The following is a 27,189-nucleotide window of genomic DNA, read 5'->3' as shown; positions in this document are numbered from 1 at the left end:
TGGGTGGGTTTTTGTGGGGTCTGGAGGGGTTTGGGGGTGGTTTGTGGGGTCCTGCAGGGTTTTTTGGGGATTTTTTGAGGGGTCTGAGGAATTTAGAGGATTGGGGGTCCCAGGTGGATTTTGGGTTTTGGGGGCCTGGGAGAGTTTGGGGACTCCGGGGTCCTGGTGGGTTTTTGAGGGGCCTGGGGAATTTTTAGGGAATTTTCGGGGTGCTGGGAGGGTTTTGGGGGTTTTTGAGGGGCCTGGGAGAATTTTAGGGGGATTTTGGGGGTCTTGTGTGGTTTTTGGGGGTCTGGGGGTGGCTTGGGGGTCCTGGGAGGGTTTTTGGGGTTTTTGGGGGGTCTGGAGGAATTTTAGGGGATTTTGGGGGTCCTGGGAGGGTTTTGGGAGCCTGGGGGTCTGGGGTTCTGGGTGGATTTTGGGAGATCCCAGAGGGGATTTGGGGTGTCCTGGGGTCTGGAGAACTTGCTTGGTGTCTGGGGCGTTTTTGGGGCATTTTTGGGGGTGCTGGGTGGGTTTTGGGGGTGTCCTGGATGGCTCTGGGGAATTTTGGGGGGTCTGGGGTGTCCTGGGGGGTTTTGAGGGGTCTGGGTGGATTTTGGGAGATCCCAGAATGGATTTGGGGTCTCCTGGGGGGTCTGAGGCACTCCTGGGTGAGTCCCAGAGAGGATTTGGGGGATTTTGGGGTTGTTTGGGTTTTTTGGAGGTTTTTTGGGGTTTTTGGGGTTTTGGGTTTTTTTGGTGTTTTGGGGTTTTTGGTTTTTTGGGGGTTTTTGGGGTTTATTGGGTTTTTGGTTTTTGGCTTTTTTGGTTTTGGGGTTTTTGGGGGTTTTGGGGGGTTTGGGTTTTGGGTTTTTGTTTTGGGATTTGGGGGGCTTATTTGGGGGGGTTTTGGCTTTGGTTGGTTTTATTTTGGGGTTTTTTTGAGTTTTTTGGGGTTTTTTTTTGTTTTTTGGGGATTTTTTGGGAGTTTCTTTGGTATTTTTGGGGGTTTTTTTGGGGTTTGGGGGTTTTTTGGTTTTTTGGGGTTTTTTGGGTTTTCTGGGTTTTTTTTGGTTTTTTGGGGATCCTGCGATGTTCAACTCTGCTTTGGCCACACCCCCAGTGCACCTCACGCCATTGCCACGCCCCCTCATTTCCATACATAGTGACCACGCCCCCATTCCCACATCCCCATTGGCTGTGCTCTCACGATGACCACGCCCCCTAATTTCCATATCAATGGCTCCTCCTCCCTAATTTGCATATCCCCAACAGCCACTCTGTCTCCATGACTGCACTCGGTATTTGCATATAAAACAACGGCCACGCCCCCCTCATTTGCATATCCTGAATATCCACTGCTCTCAGTGACCACATGCTGTAATTTCTATATAAAACAATGACCACGCCCCCTCATTTACATACATCGAACATCCACTTCTCTCAATGACCACGCTCTGCAATTTCCATATAATTGGGGAAATTATATGGAAATTTAATTTCCATATATGGAAACTCTCTCTCAATGACCATGCTCTGTAATTTCCATATAAAACAATGGCCACGCCCCCTAATTTCCATATATATCAATGACCACGCCCCTTACTTTCCATAGCCCTCATTGCCCATGCTCTATGATGGCCACGCCCCCTAATTTCCATATCTCGAATATCCACTGCCTGTCAATGACTATGCTACATAATTTCCACATAAAAGCATGGCCACGCCCCCTAATTTCCATATTCTCAATATCCACTGTCTGTCAAGGATCACGCTATATAATTTCCATATCAATGCATGGCCACGCCCCCTAATTTCCATACGTATTAATGACCATACCCCTTCATTTCCATATCCCCAATGACCACTCTCTAGAGTTTCCATCTGTACCGATGACCACGCCCCCTAATTTCCATATCCCCAATATCCACTTCTCTGCATTTTCCACATAAACCGATGACCACGCCCCCTAATTTCCATATCCCCAATATCCACTTCTCTCAATAGCCATGCTCTGCATTTTCCACAGAAACCGATGGCCACGCCCCCTAATTTCCATGTCATTACTAACCACGCCCCCTCGATGATCACATATGAGCCAAATCAATGACCACGCCCCCTAATTTCCATATCCCCAATAGCCACTCTCAGTCATTGTGCTCTGTAATTTCCATATAAATAGATGGCCACGCCCCCTGATTTCCATATCAATCACAGGCCACGCCCCCTTGATGATCACACACCGAAGTGCTGACCACGCCCCCTCATTTCCATATTCCCAATAGCCACTTCTCTCAATGGCCACAAGCTGTAATTTCCATATAAACCGCTGGCCACGCCCCCTCATTTCCATAGCCATCAGCGACCACGCCCCCTCCATGTCCACACACCAGTGAAACCCATGACCACGCCCCTAATTTCCATATACTGAATATCCACTTCCCTCAATCACCATGTTCTCTAATTTCCACACAAGACAATGACCACGCCCCCTAATTTCCATATCCTGAATAACCACTCTCAATCATTGTGCTCTGTAATTTCCATATAAGCAGATGGCCACGCCCCCTAATTTCCATACACATATCAATGACCATGCTCCCTAATTTCCATATCCCTTACTGCCCATGCTCTAGGATGACCACGCCCCCTAATTTCCATATTCCCAATAGCCACTTCTCTCAATGACCACTCTCTGTATTTTCCATACAAACAGATGGCCACGCCCCCTAATTTCCATACCCTCACTGGCCACGCCCCCTCGATGATCACATGCGAGCCAAACCAATGGCCACGCCCCCTAATTTCCATACATTGAATATCCATTTCTCTCAATGACGTTTCTAATTTCCATACAAGACAATGACCACGCCCCCTAATTTCCATATTCCCAATAGCCACTGCTCTCAATGACCGCTCTATATAATTTCCCTATAAGGCAATGACCACACCCCCTAATTTCCATATCCTCCCTGGCCACGCCCCCTCGATCCCCACTCCCCAATTCCCAGCTCAACCAATCCCCACCCCCTCATTTCCATATTAATAACACAAACCCTACCCCCCCTCTTAGCCACGCCCACTAATTTACATACACTCACAGACCACGCCCCCCAGGGCCGCCGCGCGCCGCCGCGAAGCGCGTCACTTCCGGGGCGGGGCGGGGCCGGCGGCGCGCGCGCAAAGATGGCGACGCCCTATGTGACGGACGAGACCGGTGGGTGTGGGGGGGCGGCGGGCCGGGGGGCTGAGGGGGGGCGAGGAGACCCCCGGGAGGGGCGAGGAGACCCCCGGGAGGGGCGAGGAGACCCCCGGGACGGGCTGGGCAGCGCCGGGGGGGGAGCGGGTGTGGGGCTGGGGGAGGCCTGAGACCCCCGGAGGGGCTGAGGGGTGTGAGGGGAAGGTTCGGGATTTTGGGGTTTTGGGGCTTTTTGGGGTCTTTATGAGGTGTCTAGATATCCATTCTGAGGGGTTTTGGGGTGTCCAGATGTCCATCCTGTAGGATTTTGGGTCTGGGGGTTCCTGAGGGGGACCTGAGACCCCCGGAGGGGCTGAGGGGTGTGAGGGGAAGGTTCGGGATTTTGAGATTTTGCGGTTTTTTGGGGTCTCCGTGAGGGATTCGGGTGTCCATCCTGAGGGGTTTTGGGGTGTCCAGATGTCTATCCTGGGGGGGTTTTGGGTCTGGGGGCATCTTGGGGTCTCAACACCCCTGTGAGGGGCTGAGGGGGTCGAGCTGTGTGTGGGAAGAGTCCCAGGTTTTGGGGTTTTGCGGTTTTTTGGGGTCTCTATGTGGGACCTAGGTGTCCATCCTGAGGGGTTTTGGGGTGTCCAGATGTCCATCCTGTAGGATTTTGGGTCTGGGGGCGTTTTGGGGTCTCGGGACCCCCGTGAGGGGCTGAGGGGTGTGAGGGGAAGGTTCGGGGTTTTGGGGCTTTTGGGGTTTCTGTGAGGGATTCGAGTGTCCATCCTGAGGGGTTTTGGGGTGTCTAGGTGTTCATCCTGTAGGATTTTGGGGTGTCCATCCTGGGGGGTTTGGGTCTGGGGGTTTCTGAGGGGAACCTGAGACCCCCGGAGGGGCTGAGAGGTGTGAGGGAAAAGTTTCGGGATTTTTGAGTTTTGGGGCTTTTTGGGGTCTCCATGTGGGACCTAGGGGTCCATCCTGAGGGGTTTTGGGGTGTCCAGGTGTCCATCCTGTAGGATTTTGGGGCTGGGGGTTCCTGAGGGGGACCTGAGACCCCCGCGAGGGGCTGAGAGGTGTGTGGGAAGAGCCTAAAGTTTGGGGGTTTTGCGGTTTTTTGGGGTCTCCGTGAGGTGTCCAGATGTCCTTCCTGAGGGGTTTTGGGGTGTCCAGATGTCCATCCTGCAGGATTTTGGGTCTGGGGGTGTTTTGGGGTCTCGGGACCCCCGGGAGGGGCTGAGGGGATGGAGGTGTGTGTGGGGAAGGTTCAGGATTTTGGGGTCTCCATGTGGGATCCAGGGGTCCATCCTGAGGGGTTTTGGGGTGTCCAGATGTCCATCCTGCAGGATTTTGGGTCTGGGGGCGTTCTGGGGTCTCGAGACCCCCGGGAGGGACTGAGGGGATCGAGCTGTGTGGGAAGAGTTCTGGATTTTAGGATTTTGTGTTTTTTGGGGTCTTTATGAGGTGTCCAGCTGTCCATCTGTAGGATTTCGGGGTGTCCAGCTGTCCATCTGTAGGATTTTGGGGTGTCCAGTTGTCCATCTGTAGGGTTTTGGGGTGTCCAGCTGTCCATCTGTAGGATTTTGGCTCTGGGGGATCTCGGGGTCTCTTTGGGGACATTCTGGGGACCCCCGGGGTGGCTTGGGGTCCCCATGGGGTCTCTGAGGTGTCCCAGGGTCTGGGGGGTGTCCCTGTGGGGTGGCCTGCTGTCACCCTGGTGTCCCCGGGGTGTCCCCATGTCCCCAAGGTGTCCCCAGGGTGTCCCCATAGTGTCCCCACGATGTCCCCACGACGTTCCCAGGGTGTCCCCAAGGTGTCCCCGTGTCCCCCTGGAGCCCCACTGGTGTCCCTGGGTGACCCTGGCAGTGTCCCCACGCTGTCCCCAAGGTGTCCCCACGTGGCCCCATGGCCTCATAGTGTCCCCAGGATGTCCCCAGGATGTCCCCTGTCCCCCAGGCCACTACATCCCCTCCGTGCAGCAGCCCCAGGGTGTCCCCAGAGTGTCCCCACGATGTCCCCATGATGTCCCCACAATGTCCCCATGTCCTCCTGGATGTGTCCTGGGGCTGCCCTGGTGTCTGTGGGTGTCCCCATGGTGTCCCCAGGGTTGTCCCCATGTCCCCACACTGTCCCCACGATGTCCCCATGTCCCTCCAGTGTCCCCAAGGTGTCACCATGATGTCCCCAAGGTGTTCCCATGTCCCCACAGTGTCCTCACAGTGTCTCACGATGTCCCCGTGATGTCCCCTGTCCCTCAGGCTGCTACATCCCCTCCACACAGCAGCTCCAAGGTGTCCCCAGGGTGTCCCCACGATGTCCCCATGTCCCCCCAGTGTCCCCATGATGTCCCCAAGGTGTCCTCACAGTGTTCCTGTGGTGTGCGCATGATGTCCCCATGTCCCCAGGGTGTCTCCAAGGTGTCCCCGTGTCCCCACGATGTCCCCATAGTGTCCCCACGATGTCCCCTTGTCCTCCCAGTGTCCCCAAGGTGTCCCCGTGATGTCCCCAAGCTGTCCCCACACTGTCCCCTGTCCCCACGCAGCAGCTCCAAGGTGTCCCCAAGGTGTCCCCAAGGTGTCCCCATGTCCCCACAATGTCCCTACTCTGTCCTACTCTGTCGCCTCGCTGTCCCACACTGTCCCACTCTGCCCCACACTGTCCCCATGCTGTCCCCAGGCCGCTACATCCCCTCCACGCAGCAGCTCCAGGGTGTCCCCACGCTGTCCCCACAATGTCCCCAAGGTGTCCCCATGTCCCCACTCTGTCCCACTCTGTCCCTGCTCTGTCCCACGCTGTCCCACGCTGTCCCACACTGTCCCCATGCTGTCCCCAGGCCGCTACACCCCTCCACGCAGTGGCCCCAGGGTGTCCCCAAGGTGTCCCCATGTCCCCACACTGTCCCCACTCTGTCCCACACTGTCCCCTCGCTGTCCCCAGGCCGCTACATCCCCTCCACGCAGCGGCCGGACGGCACTTGGCGCAAACCGCGGCGGGTCAAGGAGGGCTACGTGCCCCAGGAGGAGGTGCCCGTGTGAGTGGGGGGCCGGGGGGGCCTGTTCTGGGGGTCTGGGGACTTCTGGGGTCCCAGAGGGTGGGGAGGGCCTTTGGGGGCTTGGGGTCCCTGGGGTGTTCTGGGGGGTCCTGGGGGTCTCCAGGATGTGGGGAAGGGTCTCTTTGGGAGGTCTCTGGGGTCCCTGGGGGGTCCTGGGGGTCTCCAGGGGGTGGGGAGGAGTCTCTTTGGGGGGATCCTGGGGGTGTTTAGGGGGTCTCCAGGATGTGGGGAGAGGTTCTGGAGGATCCTGGGGGTCCTGAGGGTCCCCAGGATGTGGGGAGGGGTCCTGGGGGGTTCTGGAGGTCCTCAGGGGGTGGGGAGGGGTCTCTTTGGGGGGTTCAGGGGGTCCCCAGGGCTGGGGAGGGGTCGTGTCCCCCCCAGAACTGTCCCTCGTGGCTCCTCCCACCCCGACAGCCTTTGATGTCCTCTGGGGATCCTTCTGGATCCTTCTGGACCTTCCCAAATCCCTCCTGGACCCCGAAATTCCCTCCTGGACCTTCCCAAATCCCTCCTGGACCCCGAAATTCCCCCCTGGATCCTTCTAGATCCCCCTGGATCCTTCTGGAGCCCCACAGATCCCCGACATTCCCTCCTGGACCCCCTGGACCTTCCCAAATCCCTCCTGGACCCTCACAGGGCCTGAAATTCCCTTCTGGATCCTGCTGGACCTTCCTGACCCCTGAAATTCCCCCCTGGATCCTCCCAAATCCCTCCTGGACCCCCACAGACCCCTGAAATTCCCCCCTGGACCCCCCTGGACCCCTGACAGTCCCTCTCAAATCCTTCCTGCATCCTCCTGGACCCTCACGGACTATGAAATTCTCTCCTGGACCCACCTGGACCTTCCCAAATCCCTCCTGGATCCTCACAGACCCTGAAATTCCCTCCTGTCCCCTCCAAGTCACCCCAAACCCCACCAGACCCCTCCAAAACCCCTCCAGGACCACCCAAACCCCTCCTTGTCCCCCCTAGGACCCCCAAAACCCCTCCAGCCCCCTTCCCAAACCACCCCCAGACCCTTCCTATCCCTTCCAGGACCCTCAAACCCCTCACAGCCTCCTCCAAACCCATCCAGAACCCTTCCAGGACTCCTCCAGACCCTTCCAGGACCCCCCAAACCACCCCAGCCCCCTCCCCAAACCACCCCCAGACCCTTTTATCCCTTCCAGGACCCCCAGACCTGTTCAGACTCCCCCAAACCCTTCCAGGACCTCCCAAACCCTCCTTGTCCTTTCCAGGACCCCCCAAACTACCCTCAGACCCTTTATCCCTTCCAGGACCCCCAAACCCATCCAGACTCCCCCAGACCTCTCATCCCTAACCACCCAGTCTCCTTTATCCCTTCCAGGACCCCAACCCATCCAGAACCCTTCCAGGACCCCTCCAGCCCCCAAACCCACCACCCCAAACCACCCCCAGACCCTTTATCCCCCCAAAACCCCCAAACCACCCCCTAACCCTCCTCCTTCCCCCAAAACCAGCTACGAGAACAAATACGTGAAATTCTTCCGGAGCAAACCCGAACTGCCCCCGGGGCTGAACCCCGAGCCCACCCCCCCGAGCCGCGCGACCCCCGCGACCCCCGGCGACCCCTGCCCGCCCGCCGGGCTCTCCAAAACCGCGCGGAGGAACCTGAAACGGAAGGAGAAGAGGAAACAGCAGCAGGAGAAGGAGAGGGAGAGCGACGGGGACGGACTGGGGAAGGGAGGGAGGGGAGGGGACAGCGACAGGGGGGACAGCGAGCGAGGGGACAGCGCGGGAGGGGCGGAGAGGAGGGTGGGGAGCGCCGAGAGCCGCGGGAATCACGGGGAAAATCGCGGGGGAAATAACTCGGAAAATCGCGGGAGTAACTCGGGAAATCGAGGGGGAAATAATGCCGAAAATCGCGGGGGAAATAACTCGGGAAATCGCGGGAATAATGCCGAAAATCGCGGGAATATTGGGGAAAATCGCGGGAATATTGGGGAAAATCGAGGGGGAAATAACGCCGAAAATCGCGGGAATAACTCGGGAAATTCGGGGAATCGAGGGGATTTGGGGAGTGCCGAAAATTGGGGAAACCCCGGGAAGGAGGGGAAGCTCGGGAATGCGGAAAACGCCGGGAAAAGCCGCGGGAAAAAGGCGGAAAACCGCGGGAATGGCGCGGGAAATGCCGGGAAAAATGCGGAAAACGCCGGGAAGGAGGGAAATGTTGGGAATAATGCGGAAAATCGCGGGAAAAATGCGGGAAATCCCGGGAATAACTCGGGGAAAAGCGGGAAAAACGCGGAGAAGGGAGGAGAAAACTCGAAGAACGCCGGGAAGAAAGCGGAAAATTCGGGGAAAAACCCAGAAAATTCGGGAAAAAATGTGGAAAACGCCGGGAAAAATGCGGAAAATTCCGGGAAAAATGCGGAAAATTCCGGGAAAAACGGGGAAAATTCCGGGAATAACTCGGAGAAGAGCCGGCGCATCAAAAGCCTGAGGAAGAAGCTGCGGCAGGTGGAGGAGCTGCGGCAGAGGCTGGAAGGTGGAAATCTCCCTCAACCCACCAAGGAGCAGCTGGAAAAGCTGGGGAGGAGGAAAGCTTTGGAGGAGGAACTGCGGGGCTTGGAGCTGGACTCGTAATTTGGGGGGTTTTGGGGATTTTTTTGGGATTTTTGGGGGAATTTTCTGGGAATTTCAGTGATTTTTCTGGGAATTTCGGTGATTTTTCTGGGATTTTTGTTGATTTTCGGCGATTTTTCTGGGAATTTTGGTGATTTTTCTGGGATTTTTGTTGATTTTCGGCGATTTTTCTGGGATTTTCTGGGATTTTTCTGGGATTTTCGGTGATTTTTCTGGGATTTTCTGGGATTTTTGTTGATTTCTCTGGGAATTTCGGTGATTTTTCTGGGATTTTTGGTGATTTTTCTGGAATTTTCGGTGATTTTTCTGGGATTTTCGGCAATTTTCCCAGGATTTTCAGTGATTTTTCCGGGATTTTTGTCGATTTTCGGTGATTTTTCTGGGATTTTGGGCAATTTTTGGTGATTTTCCTGGGATTTTTGTTGATTTTTCCGGGATTTTCGGTGATTTTTCCGGAATTTTCAGTGATTTTTCCAGGATTTTCAGTGATTTTTCTGGGATTTTCAGCGATTTTCCCAGAATTTTCAGTGACTTTTCTGGGAACTTCAGTGATTTTTCTGGGATTTTCTGGGATTTTCAGTGATTTTTCTGGGATTTTCGGCAATTTTTGGTGATTTTTCTGGGATTTTCGGTGATTTTTCCGGAATTTTCAGTGATTTTTCCGGAATTTTCAGCAATTTTCCTGGAATTTTCGGTGGCTTTTTGGTGGTTATTTTGATTTTTTTGGGGGTTTTTGATGATTTATTTTGATTTTTTTTTCCCAAAAAATCCCAGGAACTCCCAGTGAGGTTTTTCCTGGCATTTTTGCGGTTTATTTTGATTTTTTGGGGTTTATTTTGATTTTTTGGGGTTTATTTTGATTTTTTGGGGTTTTTTTTGGGGTAAGGTCTTTGTTCCTGAGGTCACTCCCGGGATTTGGGATTTTTTTTTTAAATTTTTTCAGTTTATTTTGATTTTTTTCTAATTTATTTGGTTTTTTTTGGGGTAGGGTCCTTCTTTCCGGGATTTTTGGGGATTTTTTGGGGATTTTTGGGGCTTTTTTCTGGTTTATTCTGATTTTTTGTGGGTTTTGGGGATTTTTTTTGGGCTTGGGTCCTTCCTTAGATTACTCCCAGAATTTTGGGGTTTTTTTGGGTTTTATTTTAATATTTTTGGGAACATTTTTTGCCTTTCATCCCAACATCACTCCCAGGATTTTAGGATCTTTTTTTCAGAATTTTTTCTGATTTTTTGGGGTTTTTTGTGCTAAATTTTAATTTTTCGGGGGTTTTTTTGGTGGTTAATTTTAATTTTTGGGGTTTTTTTGGGGCTAATTTTAATTTTGGGGTTTTTTGGTGGTCAAAAAAAATAATTTTAATTTTTGGGGTTTTTTTGTGGCTAATTTTAATTTTTTGGGGGTTTTTTTGTGCTAAATTTTAATTTTTTTTCGTTTTTTGGGCTCGGGTCTTTCTCCCCCACATCACTCCCTGTTTTTATTTGGATTAAATTGAACAAAATTTAACAAAAAAAGGGGAAAAAAAGGGGAAAAAAAGGGGCCGTGCCTCCTCCCCTCCCCCCTGTCACCCCAACCTCCAATTTTCTCATTTTTCCTTTTATTTTTTGGTTGTTTTTTTCCTTTTATTTTTAAAAACGACACGAAAATAAAACAGCAGTGATCGAGTTGTGGGGTCGGGATTGTCCTGGGGTGGAATTTTGGGGTCCCAGGGGGGTTTGGGGTTAAAATTTTGGGGGTTTGGATTAAAATTTTGGGGTTCCGGGAGAATTTGGGTGAAAATTTGGGAGTTTGGGGTTGAAATTTGGGGATTTGGGGTTAAAATTTGGGGATTCCAGGGGGATTTGGGTTAAAATTTGGGGATTTGGGGTTAAATTTTGGGGTCCCAGATGGGTTTGGGGTTGAAATTTGGGGTCTCGGGGGTTTGAATTAAAATTTTGGGGTCCTAGGGGAGATTTGGGGTTAAAATTTTGGGGTCGCAGGGGAATTTGGGGTTAAAATTTTGGGGTCTCAGGAGGGTTTGGGGTTAGAATTTTGGGGTCTTAGGGGGGTGTGGGGTTAAAATTTGGGGATCCCGGGAGAATTTGGGTGAAAATTTGGGAATTTGGGGTTAAATTTTGGGGTCCTAGGAGGGTTTGGGGTAAAATTTTGGGGTCCCAGAGGGGTTTGGAGTTGAAATTTGGGGTCTCAGGGGCGTTTGAATTAAAATTTTGGGGTCCTAGGGGGTTTTGGGGTTAAAATTTGGTGGTTTGGGATTAAAATTTGGGGTCCCAAGGGGGTTTGGGGTTAAATTTTGGGTATCCCGGGGGAATTTGGGTTAAAATTTGGGGGTTTGGGGTTAAAATTTGGGGTCCTAGGAGGGTTTGGGTTAAAATTTTGGGGGTTTGGGGTTAAAATTTGGGGATTCCAGGGTGGTTTAGGTTAAATTTTGGGGTCCCAGGAGGGTTTGGGGTTGAAATTTGGGGTCTCAGGGGGGTTTGAATTAAAATTTTGGGGTCCTAGGGGAGATTTGGGGTTAAAATTTTGGGGTCTCAGGGGGGTTTGGGGTTAGAATTTTGGGGTCTTAGGGGGGTCTGGGGTTAAAATTTGGGGATCCCGGGAGAATTTGGGTGAAAATTTGGGCTTTTGGGGTTAAAATTTGGGAATTTGGGGTTAAATTTTGGGGTCCCAGGAGGGTTTGGGGTAAAATTTTGGGGTCCTAAGGCGGTTTGGGGTTAAATTTGGCGTCCCAGAGGGGTTTGGAGTTGAAATTTGGGGTCTCAGGGCAGTTTGAATTAAAATTTTGGGGTCCCAAGGGGGTTTGGGGTTAAATTTTGGGTATCCCGGGGGAATTTGGGTTAAAATTTGGGGTCCCAAGGGGGTTTGGGGTTAAATTTTGGGTATCCCGGGGGAATTTGGGTTAAAATTTGGGGGTTTGGGGTTAAAATTTGGGGTCCTAGGAGGGTTTGGGTTAAAATTTTGGGGGTTTGGGGTTAAAATTTGGGGATTCCAGGGTGGTTTAGGTTAAATTTTGGGGTCCCAGGGGAATTTGAATTAAAATTTTGGAGTCCCAGGTGGGTTTGGAGTTAAAATTTAGGGACCTCAGGGTGGTTTGGGGTTCAAATTTGGGGTCTCAGGTGGGTTTTGGGTTAAATTTTGGGATCCCAGGAGGGTTGTGGGTTAAAATTTGGGAGTTTTGGGTTCAAATTTGGGGATTCCAGGGTGGTTTAGGTTAAATTTTGGGGTCCCAGGGGAGTTTGGGTTAAAATTTGGGGGTTTGGGGTTAAAATTTGCGGATTTGTGGTTAAATTTTGCAGTCCCAGGTGGGTTTGGATTACATTTTGGGGTCCCAGGAGGGTTTTGGGTTAAAATTTTGGGGATCCCAGGAGGGTTTAAATTAAAATTTGGGGATCCTAGGGGGGGTTGCATTAAAATTTTGGGGTCCCAGGGCGGTTTGGGTTAAATTTTGGGGATCCCAGGGTAGATTTGGAGTTAAAATCTGGGGGTTTGGGGTTAAATTTTGGGGTCTCAGGGCGATTTGAATTAAAATTTTGGGGTGCTAGGGGGTTTTGGGGTTAAAATTTGGGAGTTTGGAGTTAAATTTTGGGGTCCCAGGGGGATTTGGAGTTAAAATTTGGGGGTTTGGGGTTAAATTTTGGGGTCTCAGGTGGGTTTGAGGTTAGAATTTGGGGTTAAAATTTGGGGTCCCAGGGCAGTTTGGAGTTCAAATTTGGGGATCCTAAGGCGGTTTGGGGTTAAATTTGGGGTCCCAGGGAGGTTTGGGTTAAATTTTGGGAGTTTGGGGTTAAAATTTTGGGGTCCCAGGAGGGTTTACATTAAAATTTGGGGATCCGAGAGGGGTTTGGGATTAAAATTTGGGGTCCTAAGGCGGTTTGGGTTAAATTTTGGGGTCCCAGGAGGGTTTGGGATTAAAATTTGGGGATCCTAGGAGAGTTTGGGGTTACATTTTGGGATCCCAGAGTGATTTGGGTTAAAATTTGGGGTTTCCAGGGGATTTTTGGATCCCAAAAGAGTTTAAAATTTGGTATCCGAGGGTGGTTTGAATTAAAATTTTGGGGTCGCAGGGGATTTTGGGGTCAAATTTTGAGGATCCAGCGGGGTTTGGGTTAAATTTGGGGGTTTGGGATTAGAATTTTGGGGTCCCAGGAGGATTTTGGGGTTAAAATTTTGGGGATCTCAGGGGGGTTTGAGTTAAAATTTGGGTATCCCGGGGGAATTTGGGTTAAAATTTGGGGGTTTGGGGTTAAAATTTGGGGTCCCAGGAGAGATTTGGGGTTAAAATTTTGGGGGTTTGGGGTTAAAATTTGGGGATTCCAGGGTGGTTTGGATTAAATTTTGGGGTCCCAGGTGGGTTTGGGGTTAGGATTTTGGGCATCCCAGGAGGGTTTGAATTAAAATTTGGGGATCCAGGGGGATTTGGGGTTAAAATTTTGGGGTCCCAGGGTGGTTTAGGTTAAAGTTTGGGATCCCAGAAGGGTTTGAATTAAAATTTGGGGTCCCAGGTGGGTTTGAATTAAAATTTTGAGGTCCTAGTGGGGTTTGGGGTTAAAATCTGGGGGTTTGGTGTTGAAATTTGGGGATTCCAGGGTGGTTTAGGTTAAATTTTGGGATCTCAGGGTGGTTTGGTTTAAAATTTTGGGTTCCCAGGAGGGTTCAGATTGAAATTTTGGGAGTCTTCGGGGGATTTGGGTTAAAATTTGGGGGTTTAGGGTTAAAGTTTTGGGGTCCCTGGAGGATTTAACTTAATGTTTGGGATCCCAGGGGGAGTTGGGATTAAAATTTGGGGTCCTAAGGCGGTTTGGATTAAATTTTGGGGTCCCAGGAGGGTTTACATTAAAATTTTGGGATCCCAGGTGGGTTTTGGGTTAAATTTTGGGGGTTTGGGGTTAAAATCTGGGGATTCCAGGGTGGTTTAAGTTAAATTTTGGGGTCCCAGGAGAGTTTTGGGTTAAAATTTGGGGATCCAAGTGGGGTTTGGATTAAAATTTTGGGGTCCCAGGTGGGTTTGGGGTTAGAATTTGGGAGTTTGGGGTTAAAATTCGGGGATTCCAGGGTGGTTTAGGTTAACTTTTGGGGATCCCAGAGTGGTTTGGATTAAAATTTGGGGGTTTGGGGTTAAAATTTTGGGGTCCCAGGGTGGTTTTGGGTTAAATTTTGGGATCCCAGGTGGGGTTTAGGTTAAATTTTGGGGTCCCAGGGGAGATTCGGGGTTTCCAGGACCCCAAAATTTTTGCGATCTCTCCCCAAAAAGTGAATCCCGCCCAGGGGATTTTGGGTAGGACCTACAAAAATAAAGAGGGGGGAGGGGTTCACAGCCTAGCCACGCCCCTAAAGCCCCGCCCACCTTATTTGCATATTTAAAGGCACAGCCCCTCCAATTGGGGGATCTCAAGCGTTGCCCCTTTAAGAAGCGTTGCCCCTTTAAGAGGCGGGACCACAACCAGTTAAGGGGCGTGGCTTAGCCCATTCGAGGGCGTGGCCAACCGCTTGAGGGGCGTGGCCAGAGCCCTTTCGTGATTGGTTCTCTCTCCCGAGGGGGGCGTGGCCATTTCCATTTAAGGGCAGGGCTGGGCGGGGTTTCAGGCCAGGCTCCGCCCCGGAAGTGGGCGTGGCCAGCGCGGCGGCGGGCGGAAAGCGGAAGTGCGGCCGTGAGGGGAGCAGAGCGGCGGCGGCGAGTCGCTCCGGTAACTACCGGTGAGTCCCGAAATACCCCGAATTACACCCAAATACCCCCAAATACCCCAAAATACCCAGAAATACCCCGAAATACCCCGAAATCCCCGAGATCCCCGGCCGCTCCGGGGGTTCCGGTGCCGCTCGGGGCTCCCGCGCTGTCCCGGCGCCGCTCTGACCCGCTGTCCCTCCCTGTCCCTTCCCTGTCCCCCTCTGTCCCCTCCCTGTTCTCTCCTTGTCCCCTCCCTGTCCCCGCTGTCTCCCTTGTCGCCCCGCTGTCCCTCACTGTCCCTCCTGTCCCCTCCCTGTCCCCATTTGTCCCCCTCTGTCCCCCGCTGTCCCCCTTGTCCCCTCCCTGTCCCCTCCCCTGTCCCCGCTATCCCCGCTGTCCCCATTTGTCCCCCTCTGTCCCCTCCCTGTCCCCATTTGTCCCCCGCTGTCCCCCGCTGTCCCTTCCCTGTCCCTCGCTGTCCCCTCCATCCCCGCTGTCCCCTTGTCGTCCCCCTGTCCCCTCCCCTGTACCCTCCTCTGTCCCCCCTGTCCCCATTTGTCCCCCGCTATCCCCGTTGTCCCCCGCTGTCCCCATTTGTCCCCCGCTGTCCCCAGGCCCGATGGCAGTGACCTGACCCGGGCCATGGAGCAGCTCCGGTACCGGGAGGTGTCCCCGGCGGGTGGCACCGGCAGTGTCACCTGGAACGGGAGCTGCGGCCAGCGGCGCCACCAGCCCGGCGACAGCGACACGGCGGGAGGCGACGAGGAGGAGAGCGGCGAGCGCGACAGCGCTGTCCCCAGCGCCGGGGGTGTCCCTAGTGTCCCCAGTCCTGAGAGTGTCACCACGCCTGAGAATGTCACCAAGCCCGGCGGTGTCACCAGCTCCGGGGTTGTCCCCAACCTCGGTGATGTCCCCAGTCCCCAGAGTGTCCCCAGGCCCGGCAGTGTCACCAGCTCCGGGGGTGTCCCCAGGCCTGAGAATGTCCCTAAGCCCGGTGGTGTCACCACTCCCGGCCATGTCCCCAACCCCAGCAGTGTCACCACTCGCAGCAGTGTCCCCAGCCCCAGCGATGTCCCCAACCCCGCAAGTGTCCCCAATCCCGGTGGTGTCCCCAGCTCTGGGAGTGTCCCCAGTCCAGGCAGTGTCCCCAACACTGTCCCCAACCCCAGCTCTGTCCCCAGCCCCGGCACTGTCCCAAACCATAGCGATGTCCCCAGTCCCGGTGGTGTCCCCAACCCCGGGAGTGTCCCGAATTCCGGGAGTGTCCCCAGTCCCGGCAGTGTCCCCAGCCCTGTCCCCAGCCCCAGCCCTGTCCCCAACACTGTCCCCAGCAGTGTCCCCGAGCCCCGCTGTCCCTGTCACCCCCCCGCCGCCCCCCCGAGCCCCTCCCTGCCGGACACCCCCTGCGGTGTCACCTGTCACCAGCGGCCACCCGCCGAGCCGCGCCAACGGCGACAGCGACAGCGGCATTGTCCCGAGCGGGACCTGAGCGACACGGCAGGGGGTGACACTGCGGGTGACACGGCAGGTGACACTGCTGGTGACACGGCTGGTGACACTGCTGGTGACACGGCAGGTGACACGGCTGGTGACACTGCGGGTGACACGGCGGGTGACACTGTGGGTGACACTGCTGGTGACACGGCAGGTGACACGGCGGGTGACACTGCGGGTGACACGGCGGGTGACACTGCTGGTGACACTGCTGGTGACACGGCGGGTGACACGGCGGGTGACACTGCGGGTGACACGGCGGGTGACACTGCTGGTGACACTGCTGGTGACACGGCGGGTGACACGGCGGGTGACACTGCGGGTGACACTGCTGGTGACACGGCAGGTGACACGGCGGGTGACACCGCTGGTGACACTGCTGGTGACACGGGTGGTGACACCGCTGGTGACACGGCGGGTGACACGGCGGGTGACACTGCGGGTGACACTGCTGGTGACACGGCAGGTGACACGGCAGGTGACACGGCGGGTGACACTGCGGGTGACACGGCGGGTGACACGGCGGGTGACACTGCAGGTGACACTGCTGGTGACACGGCAGGTGACACGGCGGGTGACACCGCTGGTGACACTGCTGGTGACACGGGTGGTGACACCGCTGGTGACACGGCGGGTGACACGGCGGGTGACACTGCTGGTGACACTGCTGGTGACACAGCTGGTGACACCGCTGGTGACACTGCAGGTGACACGCTGTCCCTGCGGCTGGCCCGCGCGGGGGTCGCGCTGTCGCTGCGGCTGCTCGGAGCTCTGCTCGCCTTCCTCCTCCTCCTCCTCCTCCTCCTGCCCGCCGCTCTGCGCTGCTCCTCCCGCCGCTGCTCCGCCGCGCTCCGCCGCGCCCGGGAACTGCTGCGGCGACGCGAGTGTCCCCGCGGTGTCCCCGCGGGTGGCGAGCAGGAGGTGGCGCGGCTGGTGGCGATGGCGCAGGTGGCCGAGGAGGAGCTGGACCCGTTCCGCGTGCTCGGAGTGCCACCCGCGGCCACTGACGCCGAGCTGCGCCGAGCCTACCGGAGGCTGGCCGTGCTGGTGGGTGGGACACGGGGTGGGGACATCCCGAGGGGTTGGGGACATCCTAGAGGGGTTGGGGACATGCCGAAGGGTTGGGGACATCCTAGATGGGTTGGGGACATCCCGGAGGGGTTGGGGACATCCCGAGGGGTTGGGGACATGCTGGAGGGCTTGGGGACATCCCGAGGGGTTGGGGACATCCCGAGGGGTTGGGGACATCCCGGAGGAGTTGGGGACATCCCGGAGGGCTTGGGGACATCGCTGAGGGCTTTGGGGACACCCGGAGGGCTTGGGGACATGCCAGAGGGGTTGGAGACACCTGGAGGGCTTGGGGACATCCTCGAGGGGTTGGGGACATCGCTGAGGGCTTGGGAACATGCTAGAGGGGTTAGGGACGTCGCTGAGGGCTTAGGGACATCCCGGAGGGGTTGGGGACATCAGTGAGGGGTTGGGGACAGCCGGAGAGCTTTGGGGACATCCCGGAGGGGTTGGGGACATCGCTGAGGGCTTGGGGACACGGCTGAGGGCTGGGGAGCTGAGGTGTCCCCTGGCAGGGGACACGGCTGAGGGGTTGGGGACATGGCTGAGGCTTGGGGACACGGCTGAGGGTTGGGGACACAGCTGAGGCTTGGGGACACGGCTGAGGGCTGGGGACACAGCTGAGGGTTGGGGACACGGCTGAGGGTTGGGGACACGGCTGAGGGTTGGGGACACGGCTGAGGGCTGGGGACATGGCTGAGGGTTGGGGACACGGCTGAGGTGTCCCCACAGGTACACCCCGACAAGAGCCACCACCCGCGGGCAGAGGAAGCGTTCAAGGTGCTGCGGGCAGGCTGGGAGCGAGTGAGTGACCCCGAGAGGAGGAGAGAGTACCAGACGTGAGTGTTTGGGGGATTTTGGGGTGGGAATGGCTGTTTTTGGGGTGGAAATCACCATTTTGGGGTGGGAATGCTGGTTTTGGGGTCGGGGGATCTCTGTTTTGGGGTGGGAATGGCTATTTTTGGGGCAGGCTGGGAGCGAGTGAGCGACCCCGAGAGGAGGAGGGAGTACGAGACGTGAGTGTTTGGGATTTTGGGGTGGAAATCCTGGGTTTGGGGTGGGAATGCTGGTTTTGGGATGGGAATTGTGGTTTTTGGCGTGGTGAGACCCTGTTTTTCGGGTGGGAATGGCAGTTTTAGGGTGGGAATTGTGGTTTTGGGGTGGGCTGGGAGCGAGTGAGTGACCCCGAGAGGAGGAGAGAGTACCAGACGTGAGTGTTTGGGGGATTTTGGGGTGGAAATCCCAGTTTTGGGGTCAGGGGATCTCTGTTTTGGGGTGAAAATGCTGGTTTTGGGGTGGAAATCTCATTTTTGGGGTGGCGATGGCTGTTTTTGGGGTGGAAATCCCGATTTTGGGGTGGGCTGGGAGCAAGTGAGCGACCCCGAGAGGAGAGGGAGTACCAGACGTGAGTGTTTGGGGGATTTTGGGGTGGAAATCCCGAGTTTGGGGTGGGAATGCTGGTTTTGGGGTCGGGGGATCTCTGTTTTAGGGTGGGAATGGCTGTTTTGGGGTGGGAATCGTGGTTTTGGGGTGAGGATGGCTGTTTTGGGGTGGGGTGGGACTGAGTGAGCAGCCCCGAGAGGAGGAGGAGGGAGTACGAGATGTGAGTTTTTTGGGGAATTTTTGGGGTGGGAATCCCGGTTTTGGGGTGGGGATCTCATTTTTGGGGTGGTAGGACCCTGGTTTTGGGGTGGGAATGGCAGTTTTAGGGTGGGAATTGTGGTTTTGGGGTGACGTGGGACTGAGTGAACAGCCCCAAGAGGAAGAGGGAGTACGAGATTTGAGTTTTTGGGGGAATTTTTGGGGTGGGAGTGGCGGTTTTGGGGTGGAAATCCCAGTTTTGGGGTGGTGGGACCCCGGTTTTGGGATGGGAATGCTGGTTTTGGGGTCGGGGGATCTCTGTTTTGGGGTGGCAATGGCCGTTTTGGGGTGGTGAGACCCCAGATTTGGGAGGGAATGGCGATTTTGGGATGGAAATGCCCATTTTGGGGTGGTGGGACCTGAGAGGAGGAGGGAGTACCAGACGTGAGTGTTTGGGGGATTTTGGGGTGGGAATGGCTGTTTCTGGGGTGGAAATCCTAGTTTTGGGATGGGAATGCTGGTTTTGGGGTCGGAGGATCTCATTTTTGGGGTGGTAGGACCCTGGTTTTGGGGTGGGAATGGCTGTTTTGGGGTCGGAATGGCAGTTTTGGGGTGGGCTGGGAGCGAGTGAGTGACCCCGAGAGGAGGAGGGAGTACCAGACATGAGTTTGGGGGATTTTTGGGGTGGGAGAACCCCGATTTGGGGTGGGAATGGCTGTTTCTGGGGTGGAAATCCCGGTTTTGGGGTGGGAATGCTGATTTTGGGGTCGGGGGATCTCTGTTTTGGGGTGACAATGGCTATTTTTGGGGTGGGAATCATGGTTTTGGGGTGGAAATCTCATTTTTGGGGCAAGGTGGGAGCGAGTGAGCAGCCCCGAGAGGAAGAGGGAGTACCAGACGTGAGTGCTTGGGGGATTTTGGGGTGGGAGTGTTAGTTTTGGGGTGGGAATGCTGGCTTTGGGGTGGTGAGACCCCCATTTTGGGGTGGGAATCATGGTTTTGGGGTAGGAATGCTGGTTTTGGGGTTGGGGGATCTCTTTTGGGGTGGGAATGGCCGTTTTGGGGTGGAAATCTCATTTTTGGGGTGGGGTGGGTGGGACTGAGTGAGTAGTCCCAAGAGAAGGAGGGAGTACCAAATGTGAGTGTTTGGGGGAATTTTTGGGGTGGGAACCCCGATTTGGGGTGTGAATGGCAGTTTTGGGGTGGTGAGACCCCAGTTTTGGGATGGGAATGTCTGTTTCTGGGGTGGGAATGGCGATTTTGGGGTGGAAGTCCTGGTTTTGGGGCGGGCTGGGAGGGAGTGAGCAGCCCTAAGAGGGGGAGGGAGTACCAGACATGAGTTTGGGGGAATTTTTGGGGTAGGAATTGTGGTTTTGGGGTGGTGGGAGTCCCCATTTTGGGGTGGAAATCCCGATTTTGGGGTGGGGTGGGAACGAGTGAGCAGTCCGGAGAGGAGGAGGGAGTACAGGACATGAATTTTTGGGGGATTTCTGGGGTGGTAATCGCAGTTTTGGGGTGGTAAGACCCCGCTTTTGGGGTGGGAATGCTGGTTTTGGGGTTGGGAGGTCTCTGTTTTTGGGTGGGAATGGTGGTTTTGGGGTGGTGAGACCCTGGTTTTGGGGTCGGGGGGATCTCTGTTTTGGGGTGGGAATGGCTGTTTTTAGGGTGGGAATGGCGGTTTTGGGATGGGAATCCCCATTTTGGGGTGGTGGGACCCCGGTTTTGGGGTGGGAATGGCTGGTTTTGGGGTGGGCTGGGAGTGAGTGAGCAGCCCAGGAGGAGGAGGGAGTACGAGACATGAGTTTTTGGGGGATTTTTGGGGTGGGAATGGTGGTTTTGGGTTCTAATTCCTGGATTTGGAGATTTTTTGGGTTCAGGAAGCAGCTGGCGCAGGGGGAGCTGGCAAAGGCCACATTCCTAGGAAGCTGCAATTCCCATTTTTTTGGGTGCTGATCCCAGATTTTGGGTTGTAATTACCATTTTTTGGGTTCTAACTCCCATATTTTGGGTTCTAATTCCCATTTTTTGGGGTTCAGGAAGCAGCTGGCGCAGGGGGAGCTGGCAAAGGCACATTTTTAGGGCTGTAATTCCCATTTTTAGGGCTGTAATTCCCATTTTTTGGTGTCTACATCCCATTTTTTCGGTGTGCATCCCATTTTTTGGGTTCCAATCCCAAATTTTGGGTTCTAATTCCCATTTTTGGGAATTTTTGGGGTGCAGGAAGCAGCTGGCGCAGGGGGAGCTGGCGCAGGCTCTGGGGACATTCCTGGGGAAGCTGCAGGAGGAGCTCAGGGACGCCATGGACGCCATGGGCTGCAGCCGCTGCGGGGGACGGCACCGGTGAACACGGGACACCGGGGTGACACCGGGGATGGCATCGGCCCAGGGGCAACACACACACCACACACACACCAACAACACCAAACACCTTGGGGTGACATCGTGTCTTTGGGGTGACATTGTGTCCTGGGAGATTCAGGGGGTGACATTGTGTCCCAAGGGTTTGGGGTGACATTGTGTGCTTGGTGTGACATTTTGTCCTCAGGGGCTCAGGGTGACATTGTGTCTTTGGAGTGACATTGTGTCCCAAGGGTTGGCAGTGACGTTGTGTCCTTGGGGTGACATTGTGTGTTTGGGGTGATATAGTGTCGTGGGAGATTCAGGGGGTGACATTGTGTGCCAAGGGTTTGGGGTGACATCGTGTGCTTGGGATGACATTGTGTGCCAAGGTTTTGGGGTGACATTGTGTCCTTGGAGTGACATCGTGTCATGGGAGATTCAGGGGGTGACATTGTGTTCTGGGGGCTCAAGGTGACATTGTGTCCTGGGGGTGACATTGTGTCCTGGGGATGACATTGTGTCCTGGGAGATTCAGGGGGTGACATTGTGTTCCAAGGGTTTGAGGTGACATCGTGTCCTTGGTGTGACATTGTGTCCTTGGGGTGACATAGTGTGGTGGGGCCTCATGGTGACATCATGTGCTTGAGGTGACATTGTGTCTTTGGGGTGACATTGTGTCCTTAGTGTGACATTGTGTTCTGGGAGCTCAAGGTGACATCATGTGCTTGGGGTGACATTGTGGCTTTGGGGTGACATTGTGGCTTTGGGGTGACATGGTGTCCCCAAGGTTTTGGGGTGACATGGTGTCCCCAAGGCTCATGGTGACATCGTGTCTCGGGGCTCAGGGTGACATCGCATCCTAGGGGTGACATCATGTCCTGGGAGATTTGGGGTGACATCATGTCCTGGGGGCTCGAGGTGACATTGTGTGTTTGGGGTGACATTGTGTCCTTGGGGTGACATCATGTTCTGGGGGTGACATTGTGTCCTGGGGGCTCAAGGTGACATCATGTGCTTGGGCTGACATTGTGTCCCAAGGGTTGGGGGTGACATTGTGTCTTTGGGGTGACATTGTGTCCTTGGGGCACATGGTGACATCGTGTCTTGAGGGCTCAGGGTGACATCGTGTGCTTGGGGTGACACTGTGTCCCAAGGGTTTGAGGTGACATCGTGTGCTTGGGGTGACAGTGTGTCTTTGGGGTGACATCGTGGTTTGGGGTGACATCGTGGTTTGGGGTGACATCTCACGATGCCGTTGTGTCCCAGGGGTGTCACAGTGTCCCCAAGGGGTGTCATGGTGCCACCTTGTCCTGGGGGGTGTCACAGTGTCCCCAACGTGTCCCCAGTGTGTCCCCAGGTGGCTCCCGCTGGCCAGGGACCCGCGCTCTGCCGTACTGCGGGGACTGCGGCATGTCACAGTGTCCCCAGTGTGTCCCCAATGTGTCCCCAATGTCCCCAATGTCCCCAGGCGGTTCCCGCTGGCCAGGGACCCGCGCTCTGCCCGGTACTGTGGTGACTGCGGTGTGTCACAGTGTCCCCAGTGTGTCCCCAGTGTGTCCCCAATGTGTCCCCATGGGTGTCACACTGTCCCCAAGGAGTGTCACACTGTCCCCAATGTCCCCAATGTGTCCCCAGGCGGTTCCCGCTGGCCAGGGACCCGCGCTCTGCCCGGTACTGTGGTGACTGCGGCGTGTCACAGTGTCCCCAGTGTGTCCCCAGTGTGTCCCCAATGTGTCCCCATGGGTGTCACACTGTCCCCAAGGAGTGTCACACTGTCCCCAATGTCCCCAATGTCCCCAGGCGGTTCCCGCTGCCCAGGGACCCGCGCTCTGCCCGGTACTGTGGTGACTGTGGCGTGTCCCACGCGGCCGAGGAAGGTGACCTGTGGGCAGAGTCCAGCCTGCTCGGCCTCAAGGTCACCTACCTGGCCAGGATGGACGGCAGGGTGTACGATGTCACCGGTGAGTGGCCTTGGGGACACCGGTGGGGGGACAGGGGGACATCTCACAGGGACATGGGGACATCTGGGGGTGGCAGGGGAACACCTGGGGAGGACGTGGGGACATCTGGGAGGACATGGGGACACCTGGGGGTGACATTGGGACATCTGGGGGCAAGGGGGGACATCCAGGGGACATCTGAGGAGGATGTGGGGACAGCTGGGGATATGAGGACATGTTCAGAGGCATAGGGACATCTGGGGGTGGGGGCACCTGGGGACATAGGGACACCTGAGGTGACTTAGGATCTGGGTGGGCATGGGGACACCTGGGGGACATGGGGACACCCAAGAGACATCTGGGGGAGGATGTGGAGGACATGTGGGGGCATGGGGACATCTGGGGCTGATAGGGGAACAGCCACAGGGGACAGTGGGACATCTGGGGGAGGATATGGGGACATCTCAGGGACATGGGGATATCTGGGGGGACATGGGGACATCCAGGGGACACCTGGGGAGGATGTGGGGACATCTGTGGGTGACAGGGGGACACCTGGAGGGGATAGAGGACATCTAGGAGCATGGGGACATCTCAAGGAGGACATGGGGACACCCGGGGGACATCTGGGGAGGATGTGGGGACATCTGGGGGGACATGGGGACATCTGTGGGTGACAGGGGGACACCTGGAGGGACAGGGGGACATTTGGGGGGACATGGGGACATCTCAGGGGGGACATGGGGACACCTGGGGGTGGCATTGGGACATCTCACAGGGACATGGGGACACCTGGGGGCACAGAGAGCTCAGAGCCAGCGCTGGGAGGTGACACTGTCCCCAGCCCCGGGTCTCTCTGGTGTCACCACCCCGCTGTCCCTGTGTCCCCAGAGTGGGCAGGCTGCCAGCGCGTGGCCATCTCCCCGGACAGTCACCGTGTCCCCTACCACCTGTCCTTCGGCGCCAGGACAGCCACGCCGGCCGGACGGCAGCGGTCAGTGCTGGGGGACAGCGCTGGCCTGGGGGGGACAAGGGTGGCCTGGGAATGTCCAGAGGTGTCCTGAGCTGTCCTGGTCTGTCCGGTGTGTCCAAGGATGTCCAGTGGTGTCCAGAGATGTCCTGGGGTGTCCTGAGAGTGCCCCAGGGGTGTCCTGGGGATGTTCCGGGGTGTCCAGAGCTGTCCTGGCCCACCAACCACCCACCACACACACACCAACCAAAACCCGATGTCCTGAGGTGACCAGAGCTGTCCTGGCTGTGTCCTGGAGGTGTCCAGGGATGTCCAGAGATATCCAGGGATGTCAAGGGATGCCCAGGGCTGTCCTAGGATGTCCAGGGGCTGGACATCAGTGGTCAGTCCTGGGCTAGGATGTCCAGGGACATCCTGGGGGTGTCCTGGGGTGACCAGAGCTGTCCAGGGCTGTCCTGAGGGTGTCAAGGGCTGTCCTGGGTGTGTCCTGGAGGTGTCCTGGGATGCCCAGAGCTGTCCTGAGGTGCCCAACCCAACAACACCCGGGTGTCCAGTGGTGTCCTGGGAGTGTCCAGAGCTGTCCAGGGATGTTCCGGGATGTCCAGGGCTGTCCTGCCCAGGGGTGTCCAGAGCTGTCCTGCTGTGCCCAGAGCTGCCCATCACTGTCCCCAACCCCTCTCTCTCTCTCCCCCAGCTCTCCCCCCAAGGCCGGCAGCCCCCCCAGCGCCCCCAGCGCCCCCAGCCCCGCTGACCTGCAGCAGCTCCTCGCCCACCTCCTGCAGGGCAATCCCCCCCCGCCGGATCTCGGGGGGCTGTTCCCCTCCCCCCCCGGGGCCGCGGGGACACCGCAGGGTCACCCCCGCGCCGAGGGTGTCACCCCCAGGGGCGACGCCAAGCACAGGAGGAGGAAGAAGGGGCGGCGACCTCTGCCTCGCTGAGAAATCCCCCGAAAATCCCCGGAAAAAGGGCTTTGGAATAAAAAAAAATCTATTTTTCTTTTTTTTTTGGGGGGTTTTTTTAAGAAATCTGTGTGGTTTTTGTGTGAAAAGCGAGGCGCGGGGGTGGGAGGGGGGAGGTGAGGGAAACGGGGGTCACAACAGCCCTGCCGGTGTCCCCAAAGTCCCTCTGATGTCCCCAAAGTCCCCTCGGCCTCACCAACGCCGCCCAGGTCGCCATGGCAACGTCGCTTCCGGTCTGCGCCGGAAAAGGAATGACGTCACTGACGCCACATGGGCGCCGCCATGTTGAAGGTTCCCGCTGCGCGGCGCCATGTTGAGTGTGGGCAAGGCGGGGCTCGCTGCGCTCCGGGCGCTGTAGTGGGCTCGGGATGACCGGAGCCAACCCGCGGGGCGGGGATGTGTCCCGTTACCTCGGTAGGCGCCGTTCGGCCCGGCGGTGAAGCGGCACTGCCGTCATGGCGGCTGACACACCCATCATGGCGGGCGCAGCATTCAACATGGCCGCTGCCACACTCATCATGGCGGACGGACAGGAGTATTTTAATTATCTGAATTAATAGTTAATAAGGGAGTGCTGTGGCTCAGGGGTTGTTGTGGGGCCGGAGGTGTTTTAGGTTTATAATTATAGTAAGATAAGTAAGAACAAATGATAACAAATAGAAATATATAACAGCGGAACAAACCACCTGCCCCCTGGAGCAGCACCTGGCGCTTCCCGCCCTCTCTCCCCATTGGCCGCCCGTCCGCAGCGCCCAACTTCCATTGGATAGCTCTTACGTCACTCACTTTAGCCCCACCCCTCAGTGCTCGACAAACCAATCACACACGGGCGGTGCCGCAGCGCTGACCAATGGCGAGCCGCGGTTTGGGGCGGGCTGTGGAGGACGCGCGGCGCTGATTGGCCGGGCGGGCGGGAGGGGCGGGGCCGGCGGCGGGGTGAGAAGATGGCGGCGGAGCCGGTGGAGCTGCACAAGCTGAAGGTGCGGCGGGGAGCGAGCGGGAACGGCGGGAAACACCGGGGAGCGGCGGGAGAGCGGAGCAGAGCCCGGGAACCGCGAGGGGACTGCGGGAACAGCGGCTGGGAGCGGGGAGAGCGCGGGGAGCGGGCTGGGGCGCTGAGGGGATGTGGGGAAACCTGAGGGAAACCTGAGGGAACTGTGAGGGAAACCTGAGGGAGCCGTGAGGGAACTGTGAGGGAAATCTGAGGGAAACCTGAGGGAATTCTGAGGGAACTCTGAGGGAATTCTGAGGGAACTCTGAGGGAATTCTGAGGGAACTCTGAGGGAATTCTGAGGGAACTCTGAGGGAATTCTGAGGGAACTCTGAGGGAATTCTGAGGGAACTCTGAGGGAATTCTGAGGGAATTTTGAGGGAATTCTGAGAGAACCGTGAGGGAACCGTGAGGGAATTCTGAGGGAATTCTGAGGAACCGTGAGGGAAACCTGAGAGAATTCTGAGGGAATTCTGAGGGAACTGTGAGACAATTCTGAGGGAACTCTGAGGGAATCTTGAGGGAATTTTGAGGGAATTCTGAGGGAAACCTGAGGGAAACCTGAGGGAACTGTGAGGGAAACCTGAGGGAACTGTGAGGGAATTCCGAGGGAAAGCTGAGGGAAACCTGAATGAAACCTGAGGGAACTGTGAGGGAATTCTGAGGGAACTCTCAGGAGCCATGACGAACCGTGAGGGAACTCTGAAGAACCATGTGAGGGAATTCCGGATATTATTCCTGGGATTCCCCCAATTCCCCCAGGCTGATCCCCATGCAGGTTCTCTTCCCAAAGCAATATTCCCGGGATTGTTCCCTCAGCAGATCCCAAAGACCATCCCTGGCAGTTTTCTGGGAACTTCCTCCTGGGACAAACCCCGAGGTTATTTTTCCATCAGGATCCTGAGGGATTTCCCCAGGAAAGATCCCAAATGGGATCTCTGGAAGGTTTTTTTGGGATGTTTCCCCTGGGAAGAATCCCCAGGATGATCCCAAGGATGTTTTCCCATAAGGATCCTGAGGGATTTCCCCAAAAATCCCAAATGGGATCCCTGAAAGGTTTTTTTGGGAATTTTCCCCAAGAACCCCTGGAGATCCCAAGAATGTTTTCCCAAAATCCTTAGGGATTTTTCCCAACTGGGATCCCTGAATGGTTTTTTTGGGATTTTTCCCAAGTGGGATCCCTGAATGGTTTTTTTGGGATTCTTCCTCTGGGATGATCCCAGGGGGTTTTCCCATGAGGATTTTGGGGAATGCCAGGCTGGAGCCGTGGGATTTGGGGTGGGATTTGGGAAGGAAGAGCTCGGGAATGGGATTGGGGAATCCTGGGGCTGAGAATCCATGGGATTGAGATTCCTGGGGTTGGGATTCTG

The 27,189-nt window shown here is 56.0% G+C and overlaps 3 protein-coding genes and 1 long non-coding RNA gene across 4 annotated transcripts in view; all 4 read left to right on the top strand.

The window, feature by feature from the left end:
• Window positions 1–3,144: 3,144 nt before the first annotated feature.
• On the top strand, window positions 3,145–9,169 carry PYM1 (PYM1 exon junction complex associated factor). Its single transcript, XM_085041267.1, has 4 exons — window positions 3,145–3,199; window positions 6,098–6,191; window positions 7,694–7,893; window positions 8,545–9,169. Exons 1-4 carry the CDS (start codon window positions 3,169–3,171, stop codon window positions 8,817–8,819), a joined length of 600 nt encoding a protein of 199 aa, XP_084897393.1. The 5' UTR covers window positions 3,145–3,168; the 3' UTR covers window positions 8,820–9,169.
• Window positions 9,170–15,101: 5,932 nt separating this feature from the next.
• Window positions 15,102–24,869, top strand: DNAJC14 (DnaJ heat shock protein family (Hsp40) member C14). The gene is made up of 7 exons (XM_085041187.1): window positions 15,102–15,980; window positions 16,677–17,017; window positions 17,771–17,877; window positions 20,840–20,959; window positions 22,760–22,920; window positions 23,791–23,893; window positions 24,564–24,869. The coding sequence occupies exons 1-7, from the start codon at window positions 15,119–15,121 to the stop codon at window positions 24,805–24,807; spliced, it is 1,938 nt and encodes a 645-aa protein (XP_084897313.1). The 5' UTR covers window positions 15,102–15,118; the 3' UTR covers window positions 24,808–24,869.
• LOC146425845 (uncharacterized) lies at window positions 21,070–22,164 on the top strand. The gene is made up of 3 exons (XR_014846376.1): window positions 21,070–21,120; window positions 21,845–21,877; window positions 21,961–22,164. It is a non-coding gene; the product is annotated as an uncharacterized LOC146425845 (long non-coding RNA).
• An 879-nt stretch (window positions 24,870–25,748) lies between the features above and the next one.
• SARNP (SAP domain containing ribonucleoprotein) overlaps window positions 25,749–27,189 on the top strand; it is a 31,511-nt gene continuing 30,070 nt past the window's right edge. The window contains exon 1 of the mRNA XM_085041248.1: window positions 25,749–25,808. Within this exon, the coding sequence (XP_084897374.1) occupies window positions 25,773–25,808 (36 nt within the window). The 5' untranslated portion in view covers window positions 25,749–25,772. The remainder of the gene's footprint in view (window positions 25,809–27,189) is intronic.

This window comes from Lichenostomus cassidix, chromosome 29 (genome assembly GCF_008360975.1).
Source record: "Lichenostomus cassidix isolate B80296 chromosome 29, HeHo_3.0, whole genome shotgun sequence".
In the NCBI taxonomy this organism is placed as follows: Eukaryota; Metazoa; Chordata; class Aves; order Passeriformes; family Meliphagidae; genus Lichenostomus; species Lichenostomus cassidix.
This window is presented reverse-complemented; position numbering and strand designations above follow the sequence as displayed.